Here is a 14117-nt window from a genome sequence, read left to right as displayed (position 1 = left end):
CCCCCTACAGTAAGGCTGCAGCCCGCCCAAAGAGGGCAGCCCCCCCAAACACCCCCACAAACTAAGAACTCCCCATTCCCAGTATCCCCCGCCCCGCCCCCATCCCAACACCCCCCGGGGCTGCCCTCCCCTCCCCAAGCTGGGGCAGCCGCCCCCCTCCCCACATCCCCCTTCCCAAACCGCCCCCCCCCCATTCCCAGCGAGAACCGCTCCTCCCTTCCCAGCACCCCCACAGAGGGCTCCCCCCGGGAGGTGCCCCCCCTCCCCGGCATCCCCCGCTGGGGCTGCCCCCCACCTGAGGCCGCTCCCCCTCCTCCTCCTCCCAACGCGGCCGCTCCCCGCCGGTTCCGCCGGCGCCCGGGCCCGCCCCGCCTCCCCGGCGCTAGGCCGCAGCCGGCGCCCGCCGAGCGCGACCGGCCGGGCAGCAGCTCACCTGGGCGGGCGGGCGCGGCGGGCCGGGCCGGGGCGGCGGGCGGGGCGGGCCGGGCCGGGGGGAGCAGCGAGGCGGCGGCGGCGGCGGCGCGGGAAGGGACGGGACAGGACGGGGCCTCTACTCGCGGCGGCGCAGGGCGGCCATGGCGTGACGTCATCGAGGCGCGCCGGCCCTCGCGCCGGGGGGAGGGGAGGAGAGGGGCGGGGCGGGCGCGCTCCTCTCGCCACGCCCCTTCCCCCGCGCGCGCCGCCACCGCCCCCGCCGCGCCTTAAAGGGGACGCGCGGTGCAGGCTGGGTGTGCGCGCGCGCGGAGGGTGCGCGTGTGGGTGCACACGGCGCGCACGCACGTGCGCACGCGCCGGGGGGGGGGGGGGGTGTGCGCACAGGAAAGGGAGCGCGCACGAGGGGCGCAAGCGTGCGCGCATGCGGAGGTACATGTATGCACACGTGGGTACATGTGTGCGCACATGTGTGCACATGTATGTACATGTGTGCGCACGTGGGTACATGTGTGCACATGTATGTACATGTATGCACACGTGGGTACATGTATGCGCACGTGGGTACATGTATGCACATGTATGTACATGTATGCACACGTAGGTACAGGCGAGCGCACGTGGGTACATGTGTGCACATGTATGTACATGTATGCGCACGTGGGTACATGTGTGCACACGTGGGTACATGTATGCACACGTGGGTACATGTATGTGCACGTGGGTACATGTGTGCACATGTATGTACATGTATGCGCACGTGGGTGCATGTATGCACATGTATGTACATGTATGCACATGCATGTACATGTATGCACACGTAGGTACAGGTGAGCGCACGTGGGTACATGTGTGTGCACATAGGTACATGTATGCATGCGCGTGGAGGGGCACGCGTGCAGCCGCAGGCGGGTGTGTGCGCGCACACGCGTGGCGGTGCACATATGCGCAGGTGGACATGTGCAGTTGAACACGCGTGCGTGCGCCATGCTCACACGTATGTAGGGGTAGGCGTGCGAGCGTGGTGAGCGGTAGGTGTGCGAATGCGTGTGTGTGTGCGTGCGTGAACACGCCTGGAGGGAATGCACGTGCGTCCACACGCGGGTGGAACACGCATGTACATGGGGATAGGCGTGCACAGGCAGGTGCACGAACGTGAGTGCATGCGTGTGGAGGCACGCATACATGGTTGTGCACATGCAGAGGGGTGCACGCGTGTGGGTACACACGTGTGCTCACCCGGGGAGCTACACCTACCTGCAGGCGTGCTCCCGGGGCTGCACATGTGAACACGCACCTAGCCCTGTGGGGGTGTGCACACGTGCATGCACTCATGTTAACACGCACATCCGTGCATGCGGAGATCCGGGAACACACACGCATGCGCAGGGATGTGCACGCGTAAATGCGTGTAAAGACACACGCAGAGGAACGGGCACGTGCCAACGCACGCCTGGGTATGGACACGCATGGAGACACGCACGCGTGGAGATACACCTGCGCACGTGGAGGAACGTACATGTGCACGCACAAGTGTGCTGCACACGTGCACGCTCGCGGGCACACGGACATGCCGGAGGCTCATGGCCGCGTGGCACAGACCTCTGGACCCGGCTTTCACATCCCCATCAGCCTGCATGGTGCCATGGGTGCTGCGCCGGCTCTCCATGATGCCAACGGGTGCCAGCGCCACGGCCAGAGCGTGGGCGCGGGTTCCTGCCAGCCTGCTCAGCGCCCGGGCCCTCCTCATTAACCAGGGTGTTAATGAGTGCCCCTCGTTAGTGCCACCAGGCCGCCTTGGCTTCTCCTGGCACTGCTGCCCGTGCCAGGCGCGTGCCCCACTCCGGGGGTGCCCCCTGCAGTGCTCGGGCACCCCGTGGGATGCTGGTGGGTCTGGGCTGGAGAATGATGGTCCCTCGGGGGCATCCGCCTCCATCACCCCACCGCAGCGTCCCGGCGGCGGTGCCAGGCTGGCCACGCCCCCTGGATTGGCCACACCCCTTGTGGCAGCAGGCCAGGAGGGGATTGGCTGAGGCAGGAGGGGCGGGGCTGAGTAGGCGGAGTCTGTGGGTGACGGGTATATAAGGTGGGGTGGGACGAGCAGGAATGATCCGGGTTGGAGGTGCGGGCATGGGCATGGGCATGGGCATGGGCATGGGCATGGGCATGGGCATGGGCATGGGCATGGGCATGGGCATGCTCCATAGGAACCCCCTGAGTGGGCTCCTGGCTGGAGATGTCCCTGCAGCAACAGGCTTGGGGTTGCCACCACAGGTGCCCCCACCTCCCAAAGCTCTCGATGCCCCCCAGGGGCTGGGGTGAAGATGCCGCCCCGCGCCCGCGTCTCACCTTTGCTCCAGCGCTGACTCAGTGCCCCACGCGCCGCTTTGCGCAAGAGCCGCGCTGGCAGCCAGACTCTGGCCGGGCAGCCACCGCCAGCCCCGGCCAAAGGGCAGGCACGGCCCCTGCGTAAAGGCAGCCGTGCCGGGGCGCTGGCCCGCCGCCGTGCCAGAGCCCAGCACAGGAGGTGCTGGTGGGAAGGGGGTCTCCTGGAGTAGAAAGGAGCTGGAGGCACCACCCCTGCCCAGGGCTGAATCCTTCCTTCCCTGGCAGGCTGGCCCGTGCTCCGTGCGAAGATGGATTATGCCAAGTCCCTGAGCCTGCGCCTGGCTGCTCCTGTCTCCAAGTAAGTGCCAGGGAGCCACGGTCGCTGGGGTGGGGGACATCAGAGCCCTCCCTGCTTTGGCACTGCTTGGCTCCCCGCTGAGACTTGGGGGCTGGCACTGCCTGGGGCTGCCGGTGGGTCTCAGGACACCCCTGATCCCTCCATCCCTCCCCAGATGTGTCTCGGCAAGTGCCTCCATGACCCAGCAGCTGCTGTTGAGCCCAGCTCCGCGGCCCCAACCCTACCGCGTCTGCAACTGGGACCGCAGCCTGCGCAAGGGCATCATGGCACAGAGCCTCGCCGAGCTGCTGCGCCAGGTGGGCTGGGGGCTGGCTGTCTGGCGGTGCCCAGGTGGGTGGTGGGTTGGCTGCCCCCCAGCCCCGCTCACCCCCAGCACCCTTGCAGGCTGAGAGCGCCCTGCTGGCCCCGGGTCCCGTCTGGCTGGTGCTGGATGAGGATGGCACGGCGGTGGAAACGGAGGCTTTCTTCCGGACGCTGGAGGAGGGCACGGTGCTGATGGCCCTGAGCAAGGGGCAGACCTGGGCTGCCTCCAAGGTGAGCACATCCCCGGGGGGGCAGGAACCTGGTTTCTCCTACCCTGGGATCAGCGGGGAGACGATGCTGGGTGAGGTGGGACCAGGAGGGTGGGTAACCCAGGTCCCGCTCTCCCCTAGACGCCCGGCTACCAGCTCAGCCTGTCCCGCAAGCCCCCGCGGAGGATCGACGTCGCCTGCGTCACCTTCGATCTCTACAAGACGGACCCGCGGGACCTGGGCTGTCTCAATGTCAAAGCCACGCTCTACGGCACCTACAGCATGTCCTACGACCTGCGCTGCTTCGGGGCCAAGCGGCTGGTGAAGTGAGTGCTGGAGCTGGCGCTGGGAGCGGGGATGCTGCAGCGGGTTGGGGGGGGGACCAGTCCCGCTGCCCGTACCCACCGTGGCATGCAAGGTGGGATGCTCACCCTCTTCCTCCCTGCCTAGGGAAGCCCTGCGCTGGACGCTCTTCACCATGCAGGCCACCGGCCACGTCCTGCTTGGCACCTCCTGCTACATGCAGCAGCTCCTGGATGCCACGGAGGAGGTGAAGGAAGCGGAGGGCAGCCCCGCGCTGCAGAGCCTCCTGCCCTGCAGCCTCCCTGCCCTGCCCCGCGCCAAGACGCTGCAGTGAGGGTTGGGACCCTCCCCCTGCCCCAATCCCTAGGGGTCCCAGCACCCTGCTAGGTCAATGCCTGGTGCAGGAGGCACAGCACCCGCCTTGCACCCTGCTGGCTGAGCATCACCAGCTCTTCTAATATCTATTATTCTGTAAATATATTTATTTAAGTAAAGCTCTACTGCCTCACCTCGCCGCAGCATGGCATCTCACTTGTGCTGGGTGGGGGGGACTAGGGGGTGCGTCAGCCGCTTGCCCCACTTGGCACGCTGGGGCTGTGCTGGGCGGTGGTGCAAGAGGGTGCAAGGAAGGGACCTGTTGCAAGCGCTCCCCAGGGCAGCTGCTGCCTTCGTCCTCCTCCCTGTCACCCTGGCTGGCACGGAGGGCCTGGCCCCCACCCCCTGGCATGGAGCCGAGACCCTGTCCGGGAACTGCAGGCAAACCCTGGTGAAGGGATGGTGCAGAGGGGCTCCTTCACCCCAAACCCCTTTGCCCATGGCAGTTGGCACAAAACCCACTCTTGCCCCATTTAGAGGGATGAAGGATGCCCCTGCCCTGCGCTGCCCATGGTCTTGCTGCTCGGGACCCCAACTGTGCCATTGGCACCCAGGCTGGCACAGAGCCTTGGAGTGGGGGTTTTAGCCCTCCCCCCAGGGTTTTAACCCCCTTAGCAACCCATGGGCTGGTGCTGCCCTGGCCGATGTCCCCAGTCCAATGCCACGGGGTGACGGTGGCCCTGCCAGCCCCCACAGTGTCCCCCCACCCACAGGCAGGCGGCAGCCTGGCTTTATTAGACATATTTATTTCTGTACACACTTATACACACAGTTCCCAGGGCAGCGCCATCCTTGCCTTCAGTGCCATCTCCTCGCAGGGTCTGGTCCATGGCAGGGGGCATCCACACTTCCTAGGGTGCCCAGGGCCAAGCCCAGCCACGCCGTGCCCTCTCCCCATCCCTGTAGTGTCTACTGGGGGCAGAGCCCCTTGGCTGGGGCAGGGCCATGCGCCTTTCCCTGCCTCAGTTTCCCTGCAGCATCAGCCCTGGCTGCCACAGGGGTGGAGGTAGGGGCTCCACATGCAGAGGGGGCCAAGGGGGGCCGGCCCCCCTGCCAGCACCACGCTCCCCCCTGCAGGGTCTTCGGCCTGGGACACGCGGGACCCCCAACCCGGGATGAAATTTGGGGACACCGGAGGGGCCTCTGGATGCTGAAGGTGCCTCGGCGGAGCCTCCTGGGGGTCCTCCATCACCCCGAGCCCTGCAAGGGGGGGGTGCTGGCCATCGGTTCCCGGTCCCCCAGCCCCTGTAGCCCCCCATGGGGGGCAGTGATGGCGGGGGGGGGGTGGTCCTTACTTGACGTGCTCGGCGGCATGGGAGGAGCAGTAATACTTCTTGTGGGCGATGAAGGTGGAGAGGCTGCTGAACTTGATGTTGCAGAGGCGACAGTACCTGTGGTTGCCGTTGGGCACGGGGCCGGGCACAGCCTTGGCCGGGGGGGTCTGCACCCCCCTGTCTGTGTAGGTGGGGGGCGTGGGGGGCTTACGGGCACCTTCCCGCAGTCCCTCGGGGGCTCCGGGCGAAGTGGGGGGCCGGGGTGACGTGGGAGGTCGAGGGCTGCCGCTGCCGTCCCGACCCTCCTTGCCGTTGAAGCTGTCCCGGCGGAGGCGGGGGGCAGGCGGGCGGGGGGGCGATGCTGCGGGCAGCGGGGGCTCGGGCGTCCTGCCGGCACCGGGTACCGGGGCATCAGGGATCCCCTGCCCAGCCGCCACTGGCTTGGCCATGAAGAGCCCGTGGGCGTTACGGAAGTGCTCGAGGAGGTCGCCCTTGATGGCCCCGTTGATGGGACAGTAGGGACAGGCGGAGAGGGGTCCCTTCGCCCCCGGGGGTGCCAAGGGACCCTTGGGCTGACGTTGCAGCGAGTCCACCCTGGACGCACCGGGGTAGGGCACGCCGGGGCTCCCCGCCGGAGCTGCCCGCACCCGCGCGCCGTCGGGGTCCCCCTCACCGGGGCTGCCAGGGCTGCGCCGGCCTTTGAGGGGGGTGGGCATGGCCCCCTTCATCTTCTGGAGGTGCTCGAGGGTGCGGGGCTGCAGCGGGGTGGCCGGGCACTGGTACTTCTTGTGGGCCAGGTAGCTGTCGAGGCTGTTGAAGCTGATGCGGCAGGCGGTGCATTCGTGGTAGTCAGCCAAGGGCAGCAGCGGTGCCGGCGCCGGCTCGCCGTGCCGCCGCGGCTTCTTGCTCAGGTCGATGGGACCATCGGCATCCGGGCTGGAGCGGGGCGAGGGGGCACACCCCGGAGGGTCGGGGGCCGGCGGCGGGTCGGGGGCTGGCGGGGGTTCGGCGGGGCGGTGAGCGGCGCCGTGGATCTCGTAGAGCTTGCGGCGTTTGCGGGTGCGGAGGGGCTGGGGCAGGAAGGGGATTTTGGGGCCGCTGGGGCGGCGGAGGGGGGGGGTCGTGGCGGGAGGCGCAGTAGAAACGCTTGTGCACCACGTAGGTCTCGTGGCGGCTGAAGCGGATGTTGCACGCCTCGCACAGCGTCTTGCTGGGGTCCTCGTCCCCCTCGTCCCCCACCGAGCTGCCGGGGCTCTGGCTGTCCTCGCTGCACCGCCCCGACCCCCCCTCCGCTTCGGGGGACCCCGCTTTGCCACCCCCCTCCTCCGCTTTCACCTCCAGCGGGGCGGCTGGCGGCGTGGCATCCCGCCCGGCGTCCCCGTCCCCGGCCGGCGTCCCCTGCCCGTCGCCCGCCGGGGGAGACAGCAGCGTCCCCGGGGTGGGGGGACCCTTGGGTGCCCCGGGGGGCGCTTTGAGCTTGCGTGCCCCGGGGGGGCTGTCCTCGGCGAGGTGCCGGCTGGAGCAGTAGAGCCGCTTGTGCACGTAGTAGTTGTTGATGTTGTTGAAGGTGATCTCGCACTCGAAGCACGTGGCACCCTTGGGGACCGGCGTGCCGGCGTAGACGGTGGGTGGCACCGCGCTGCCGTGGCCCTGCTTCAGCCGGCTGTGCACCAGCTCCGACATCTTCGCCAGGATCTCCGACGCCTGCGGCACCACCGCGGCTTCGTGGCTGAACACGTACTGGGGTAGGAAGACGGTGCCACCGGCTGTGCCAGTCCCTGGCTCACTGGGCACCGGGCTGGAGCCCGGCGTGGGGCTGGCGAGCTCTGACTTCACCTTCACCGAGGGGAGGCTGCGGGGGGACGAGGTGCGGGAGCAGGCGCCGGGGCTGCCAACCCCCTCGCCAGGGCTGCTGCTTTTCGGTGCCTCCGCCTCGCTTGCCGGGCTGCCGGTGGGTTCCTCCTTGATGCGGACAGCCTCGCCGGAGGAGGAGAAGGAGGAAGAAGAGGATGATGATGATGATGATGGACCTTCCCCGTTCTGTGGCTGGGCTGGTGGTGAGAGCTTGCCAGCCCTGGTGTCGGGGGGCGAGGCAGGCTGTGCCGGGGCGGGTGCGGCATCGGGGCCGGGTGGTGGGGCGGGCAGGGGGCCGTGCAGCACCACGTGCTGTGGCAGTGCCGGCAGCCCCTCGGGCAGGAAGGCTGGCAGGCTGCACTTCCGCAGGGGCGCGTTGTTCGTCTGGCTCAGCCCTGCCGAGAGAGGCACCGGCGTTACCCGACATCCCTGGCACAGGGATGCTCACCCCGTCCCCCGCATCCCTCCCTGTGGCCAGAACCGTTTGGGGGCCGCAGCCCTGGGTGGCGACACCAGGCTCTGCGCGGGGTGCTGGCATGCGTTCTGCCGTGGCCGCAGCCCGCGGTACCCACCGGGGGTGAGGGGTTTGGTGGCGGGCAGGGCTGGTCCCGGCGAATACACCTCTCCCTTGGAGCCCGGCTGGCAGATCATGTGGTTGGTGACCAGGTGGCTGTAGAGGATGTCCCTCGTGGTGGAGATGAAGCCGCAGCTGTGGCAGACGCCTGCAGGGAACGCGGCGCGGGGCTGAGCGGGCAGGGGTGTGCCCGGCGGGGCATGGGGGGAGCAGGTCCCCGTCCCCAGGCTGTGCTGGAGGGGACAGTGGCCAGTACTCACCGTTCAGGGTGTCGGTGTGCACCTTCAGGTGACGCTCGCAGTTGGCTTTGGTGGTGAAGGCGGACAGGCAGATCAGGCAGACGAACGGCCGCTCTCCTGCAGGACAGACGGACACCTCAGTGCCAAGGCAAGGGGGCTGGGGACCGCGGGGACACTCCACGGGGCCGTGCAGGATGCTGCCCCCCTCCACCCAGCTGGCTCTTGGGGCCCTCGCACGTGGCTTGGCAGCGTGCTGTGCCGTGCCGTGCCGTACCGCTATGGCTCCGCATGTGGATCTCCAGAGAGCTGGCACTGGGGCAGCTCTTCTTGCACTGGGGGAAGGGGCAGACACGCTCGTTGGGGTAGGACTCCTTGGGCTTCTCCTCCAGGGCGGGCGAGCCGGCGCTCTGCCGGCTGGCACAGTAGTACATCAGGTGGGCTTGCAGGTTGCGCTCGCTCCGGTACCAGATCCCGCAGTCCTTGCACGGGAACACGTCCTCTGCGGAGGGCAAGGGGTACATATCACTTCCACGACGGGTTGTGGACCCCCGGCACGGTCTCAGCCCCACGGGCTGCACTGTGCCCCCCCCACCCTCTGTGCCCGGGGACTCACTGTTGACCACGGCGGTGGCCAGGATGGCAGCCATGCCCGCCTGCTGCGGCAGCAGCTGGATGTCCGAGCGCAGCGCGGCCGGGTACGGCGAGTCGCCGGGCTCCGCTTTCACTGCGGCGTGGTTGGCGACGGCTGGTGGCTCGGCCACCACGAAGGCGGCCATGGCCTCGTCCTCCCGCAGGGCGCGCGTCGTCCGGCACCACAGGGCTTCGTCTGGGGGGGGGGGCACGGCGGGGGGGCAGTGGTCAGCACTGACCCCCTTTCCCACAGCCTCGGCCTGCCACCGCCGGGCTCTGGGCCCCCCTCCTTGTGCCCTGCGGCTCGGGCAGCGCCCGGTGCCTCCTCCCGGCCACGGCTGAGCCCGGCTGGCCTCGAGATGGCGGTGTGTGCCCGCGCCCGAGCGCTGCCTGTACCGCACCGCCTGCCTGCACCGCCTGCCTGCACTGTACCACCCTGCCTGCACCCCCTGCCTGCACCACACCGCCTGTCTGCACCACCTGCCTGCACCGCCTGCCTGCACTGTACCACTCTGCCTGCACCCTCCACCTGCACCACACCACCTGTCTGCACCACCTGCCTGCACTGCACCGCCTGCCTGCACTGCACTGCACTGCCTGCCTGCACCGCACCACCTGCCTGCACCGCCTGCCTGCACTGCACCACCTGCCTGCACTGCCTGCCTGCACCGCACTGCCTGCCTGCACTGCACCACCCTGTCTGCACTGCACCGCCTGCCTGCACTGCATCACCTGCCTGCACTGCACCACCCTGTCTGCACTGCACCGCCTGCCTGCACTGCCTGCCTGCACTGCCCTGCCCTGCCTGCACTGCACTGCCCTGCTTGCACTGCACCTCCTGCCTGCACCACCCTGCCTGCCTGCACCGCCTGCCTGTCTGCACTGCCCTGCCTGCATGGCTCTGCCTGCATCGCCCTGCCTGCACTGCACGGCCTTGCCTGCACCACCCCTCTGCCCGCAAGGAGCCTCCTGATCACTCTTGCACCCGTGCTTGCAGTAATGCTTGCACCGACTCTTGCACCAATGCTTGCACCAACGCTTGCAGTAATGCTTGCACCAACACTTGCAGCAATGCACGCAGTAATGCTTGCACCAACTCTTGCACCAATGCTTGCACCCTGTCTTGCCCAGACTGCGTGCAAGTAATCTTGCACCAACGCTTGCACCAGTCGCTGCATGCGGGGGCCCTCCTTGCATCCCCCCGAAGCCAGACAGCTGGGGAGGGCTGGGATGGGGGACATGCCCCAGGGACAGCCAGCAGCGGGTGACGGAGGAACAGACGCTGCCCCAGCAGGCATTGAGGGGGCCACGGGCACCGGCAGTGGGCTGGGGGCACGGCCGGTGCTGGGATGGATGGGGGATGGGGACCCCTCCCTCCATGGCAGCACCCCTTCCCTCACCCAAGTGCCAGGGTGGCCATGCCCACCCCCTACCCCCCCTCCCTAGGACCCCCCCCACCCCGGACACGGGGACGCGCCGCACTGGTACCAACCCTTCCTGTAGATCACGGCATTGGCGTCGGGCTCCGCGGGCACGAGGGGCAGCCGGGCCAGCCAGCAGCTCTCATCCCCCAGCACCAGCGTCACGGGTGGGCTCTGCCGAGGGCATGAGAGGGGGGTGAGCATCGCTCCCCGACACAGGCTGGGGCCAGGGCGGGGGGCTGGCAGTGGGGGGCCACGGTCCTCAGCCCTGCCTTCCCACGTCTCTAATGAATATTAATGAGCAGAGGGGTGGGGGGGGGGGAATTAATCTGCCTGATCCTCCGATGGCTGCCGCGGTAACGATATGAAATCTAATTATTCGTCCCAATATTTCTAAACCCTCCAACTCAGCCTGACAGTCGCAGCTGCTGGAGGCCTTATCACCGCCGGGAGTCGAGTGCCACCGGCGTGATAAACCCCACGCGCTCGCACACGCGTGTGCACGCCCCGCGGGCGCACACGCAGCGCCCGCTGCTGCTGCTGTGGGAGCCAGCCTGCCCCTGCGGAAAGCGGGTGGGAAATGGGGCTGGGGGCTTAGGGACCCCCCTGCACGGGACGTGGGGATGGGCACTGCCGGTGGCACGTGGGCTGAGCTCCCTTGGGACCGTGGTGGCCCCTCCGTGTCCTGTGCCAGGGATGGGAGGGAGAGGAAGGGGGACCCATGTGGTGCCCAGGAGCCCTGCAGCACCCCATGGTGCTCTCAGCACCCCAGGGTGCCCGCTCCAGCTCCCCCCAGTAGCCCCAGCTCCTGTGCTGCACCTTTCCTTGTTTTCCCTGGAACAAAGAGGTCAGTGTCTCTGCTCTGCACCAGCCTGATAACCATCGGAAACCCTATCTGCTCCGCATCCGCTGGGCGGCTGTATCGAGGCCCTGTGCCCTTGCTGTCCCTTCCCCCACCGCCGTGGGCATCGTCCCGGGGCCGGGCAGTTGCAGGGACACAGAGGGCAGGGATGGAGCTGGGGGGGCGGGAGAGCCAGGGGTGAGCCGGCATGCGGGAATCCATCATCCCTTGGCACCTCTGGCTGGTGCTGCCGGTGGGTTTGCACACCCTCCGGAGCAAGGCTGGTTTTTGGGGAGCTCTGTGGGATCAGCTAGCGGGGCAGACAGGCATGTTCCTCCTCATCCTCCTCCTCCTCCTCACCCATCAGAGCAGCAATGGGCACTCGTGATGCTCCACGCCACAGAGGCATTAAAGCCGCCCAGTGTTCCCAGTTCCCACTAAAACCCCAGGATGGGATAATCTCCCGTACGGAGACGAAGCGCAGAGCCGGGCAGGATTTGGGGGAGACCCCCTGCACACCCCCCCTCCTCGCCGCCAGCAACAAAGGCGAAGGGACCCGAGGGCGACAGCCCGTATCAGGGATGGGGCTGCGATTCCTTCCTCGCTTCTCCGAGTGGAGATAGGGAGGGAGGCGAGCGGCGGCGGAGAACAGGGCTGGGAATCATCAGCCGGGCTCGATAAGGGAGCTGCTGAAATGGGAGCAAAAATATTTAGACAATAAATGAAGTATCAGAAAAAAGCCGCGCATATCTTTAAGAAATCAATCATCCTGTACCGGGTGTCTGGACACACGGCGCCAACCGGGAGATAGGGAGCCAAACTGGGCAGATAAGGGTTAATCAAGGATTTAATTCGGCAAAGATAAACGGGCCTGAGCTAAAAAAAAAAAAGAAAAAAAAGAAAAAAGAAGAAGAGAGCAGAGAGAGGAGGAGGAGGAGGAGGAGGAGGTGGTGGGATGGAGCCCTGGTGAGATCCTCCAGCCTCAAAGAGCCTGGGCTGGAGCTGCCCGTGTGCGGCCTGGGGGGTGCGGGGGGAAGGATGCAGCCGGGATGCGGGGATCCAGTGCCTGCAGCCCCCATGTGCACACCCATGTGTGTACACACATCCCTGCCACGTGCACACCCATGTGCACACCCCCCCCATCATGTGCACACCCATGTGCACACACTCCCCATGCCCCCTGTGTGCACACCATGTGCACACCCATGTGCACACATCTCCCCATGCCCCCTATGTGCACACCCATGTGCACACACACCCCCCCATGTGCACACCCACGTGCACACACCCCAGCGCAGCGTGCTGTCGATGACACGCTCCTGTCACCAAGAGCCCCCCGGTGCCCCCTCTCCCACCCCTCCACCACGGGCTGCTGAGCTCTGGCGCTTTCCAGGAACAACCGGAGTCCCCTGGGAACAAATTTGGGGCCAAAACCCCAGAACCCATCTCTCCCGTGAGGACACCCGTGCCACCGAGCAGCCTTCAGCCACGTGCAGGAGGGGACAGCCAGCACCCCGTCCCCCTGCCCGCGGCGATGTTCCGATGTGGGGGTGGTGGGCAGGGTATGGCAGGGGAACCTCCTGGGCACCCAAACTGGGCAATTCCCGAGGGGTCGGGAGCTCAGGCAGGGAAAATCCCTCCCGTACCGACTCCTCTCTCCAAACAACTGGTTTCCCCGGGACTTTTCCCGCCACCGTCCCCAGCAGCCCATGGTGCTGCTTCTTACCGTCTCGCCGTGCCGCGGTGATGCCAGCTCGCTGTGGATGCTGCCCTGGAAGGGTCCCCAGGAGAAGCCCTCGGGGAGGCTCCTGCGGGTTCGCACCCTCCTCTCCCCATCCTGCACGGCCAGCTCCAGCTCATCTGCGGGGAGACGGGCACAGCATCAGCGCAACGGCCCCCAGCCGGACCCCCGGGGACGTGGGCACCCACTTGGAGCCAAAAGCTGCTGGTGGGTGCCCTGGGAGCTGCGTGGCCACAGTGGGTGGGTGAGTGGGATCCGGCTGCTCTCCAGGGGGTCCAGGCACGGCACGGGGGGTCCGGGCACGGCCCAGCGGCGGAGCGGAAGGAGCGTTTCCCATCCCTGCACCCAAAGTCGCAGCAGCTTCAGGGCTTAATGGCTTTGATTATCTGATAAGGCGCTGGTTTAATGGGTGAGATAACATGTTAATACGCTATGAAGGCTGCTCGAAAATGTTTTAACTGCGCCTTTGTCTTTTGGAGCGCAGATAAGATGGCAGGTAACCAATACCCAGATGGATGCGCGCTGGCTGCCCCTCCGCGCGCCGCAGGAAGGGGCTGGACGCTGCACCCCAAAACCCAAGCTGCTGCCTGAGGATGGCGAGCTGAACTCCAGGCCACTGGCTAGGCAGGGTGCCCAGGGCACCCAGTTGTGTCCAGGAGGGCTCCCAGCACCCCAGTGCACTCCAGGGCAGCGGGGGGGAACCCTGCCATCGGATAGAGCCCCCCTAAAGCCATGCACCCAGAGCTCCGTCCTCCGAGGGCAGCGTAGCAGACGAAGCCGGTGCCCGGGTCCCATGGATGGGGAGGAGGCTGCGCTCGTTTGAAGGCAAAATTGCTTTCCGAGCCGGGAGCGCGGGGAGGATAAAGCGATCCCATGGCTGCGGAGATTGAAATCTGATGTGTTCATTAGCCAGGCTGACATCTGGATCCGCTCGGCGCTGGGGTAAGTTAAGGTGAGCGACTGGAAGCACCGGGTGGTGAGCGCGGGTTGGCAGCACCCACCATCACCTGGGTCCTGCCGCCACCCACGGGTCCCCTCCTTCCGCCGAGGAAGTCCTGTGCCACCGGGGACGTGGCTCTGAGCGTGTCCCAGTGGAGCAGCCGGTGGTGCCCTTTGGCAAAACCCACTGCCCGCCGGGAGGCTGGGCTGGAGACGGGGTCTGCGAAGGCACTGAAGTTCCCCAAGGTCTTTGCGGTCAGCAGCCTGGTCCCTGTGCTCAGGAACGTGCCGCCCTC

The 14117-nt window shown here is 67.2% G+C and overlaps 2 protein-coding genes across 2 annotated transcripts in view; one reads left to right on the top strand and one right to left on the bottom strand.

Annotated features, from left to right (window-relative positions):
- Positions 1-3050: 3050 nt before the first annotated feature.
- On the top strand, positions 3051-4267 carry CIDEC (cell death inducing DFFA like effector c). The gene is made up of 5 exons (XM_086621041.1): positions 3051-3118; positions 3273-3414; positions 3503-3652; positions 3772-3956; positions 4081-4267. The coding sequence occupies exons 1-5, from the start codon at positions 3069-3071 to the stop codon at positions 4265-4267; spliced, it is 714 nt and encodes a 237-aa protein (XP_086477167.1). The 5' UTR covers positions 3051-3068.
- Positions 4268-5043: 776 nt separating this feature from the next.
- Positions 5044-14117, bottom strand: part of ZFPM1 (zinc finger protein, FOG family member 1) — a 34126-nt gene continuing 25052 nt past the window's right edge. The window contains 8 exon segments of the mRNA XM_086621058.1: positions 5044-6700; positions 6702-7831; positions 8009-8158; positions 8271-8366; positions 8524-8748; positions 8863-9075; positions 10372-10474; positions 12868-13001. Of these exon segments, the coding sequence (XP_086477184.1) occupies positions 5600-6700; positions 6702-7831; positions 8009-8158; positions 8271-8366; positions 8524-8748; positions 8863-9075; positions 10372-10474; positions 12868-13001 (3152 nt within the window). The 3' untranslated portion in view covers positions 5044-5599.

Source organism: Tauraco erythrolophus, chromosome 15 (assembly GCF_009769465.1).
Source record: "Tauraco erythrolophus isolate bTauEry1 chromosome 15, bTauEry1.pri, whole genome shotgun sequence".
Lineage (NCBI taxonomy): Eukaryota > Metazoa > Chordata > Aves > Musophagiformes > Musophagidae > Tauraco > Tauraco erythrolophus.
This window is presented reverse-complemented; position numbering and strand designations above follow the sequence as displayed.

What these genes read in the sequence shown, in the direction of transcription:
- CIDEC (XM_086621041.1), top strand. Translation starts at nt 3,069, where the DNA reads ATGGATTATGCCAAGTCCCTGAGCCTGCGCCTGGCTGCTCCTGTCTCC. An exon ending in CTGGCTGCTCCTGTCTCCAA is followed by an intron (nt 3,119 to 3,272) that starts GTAAGTGCCAGG and finishes ATCCCTCCCCAG; the next exon opens with ATGTGTCTCGGCAAGTGCCT. An exon ending in GGGGCCAAGCGGCTGGTGAA is followed by an intron (nt 3,957 to 4,080) that starts GTGAGTGCTGGA and finishes CTCCCTGCCTAG; the next exon opens with GGAAGCCCTGCGCTGGACGC.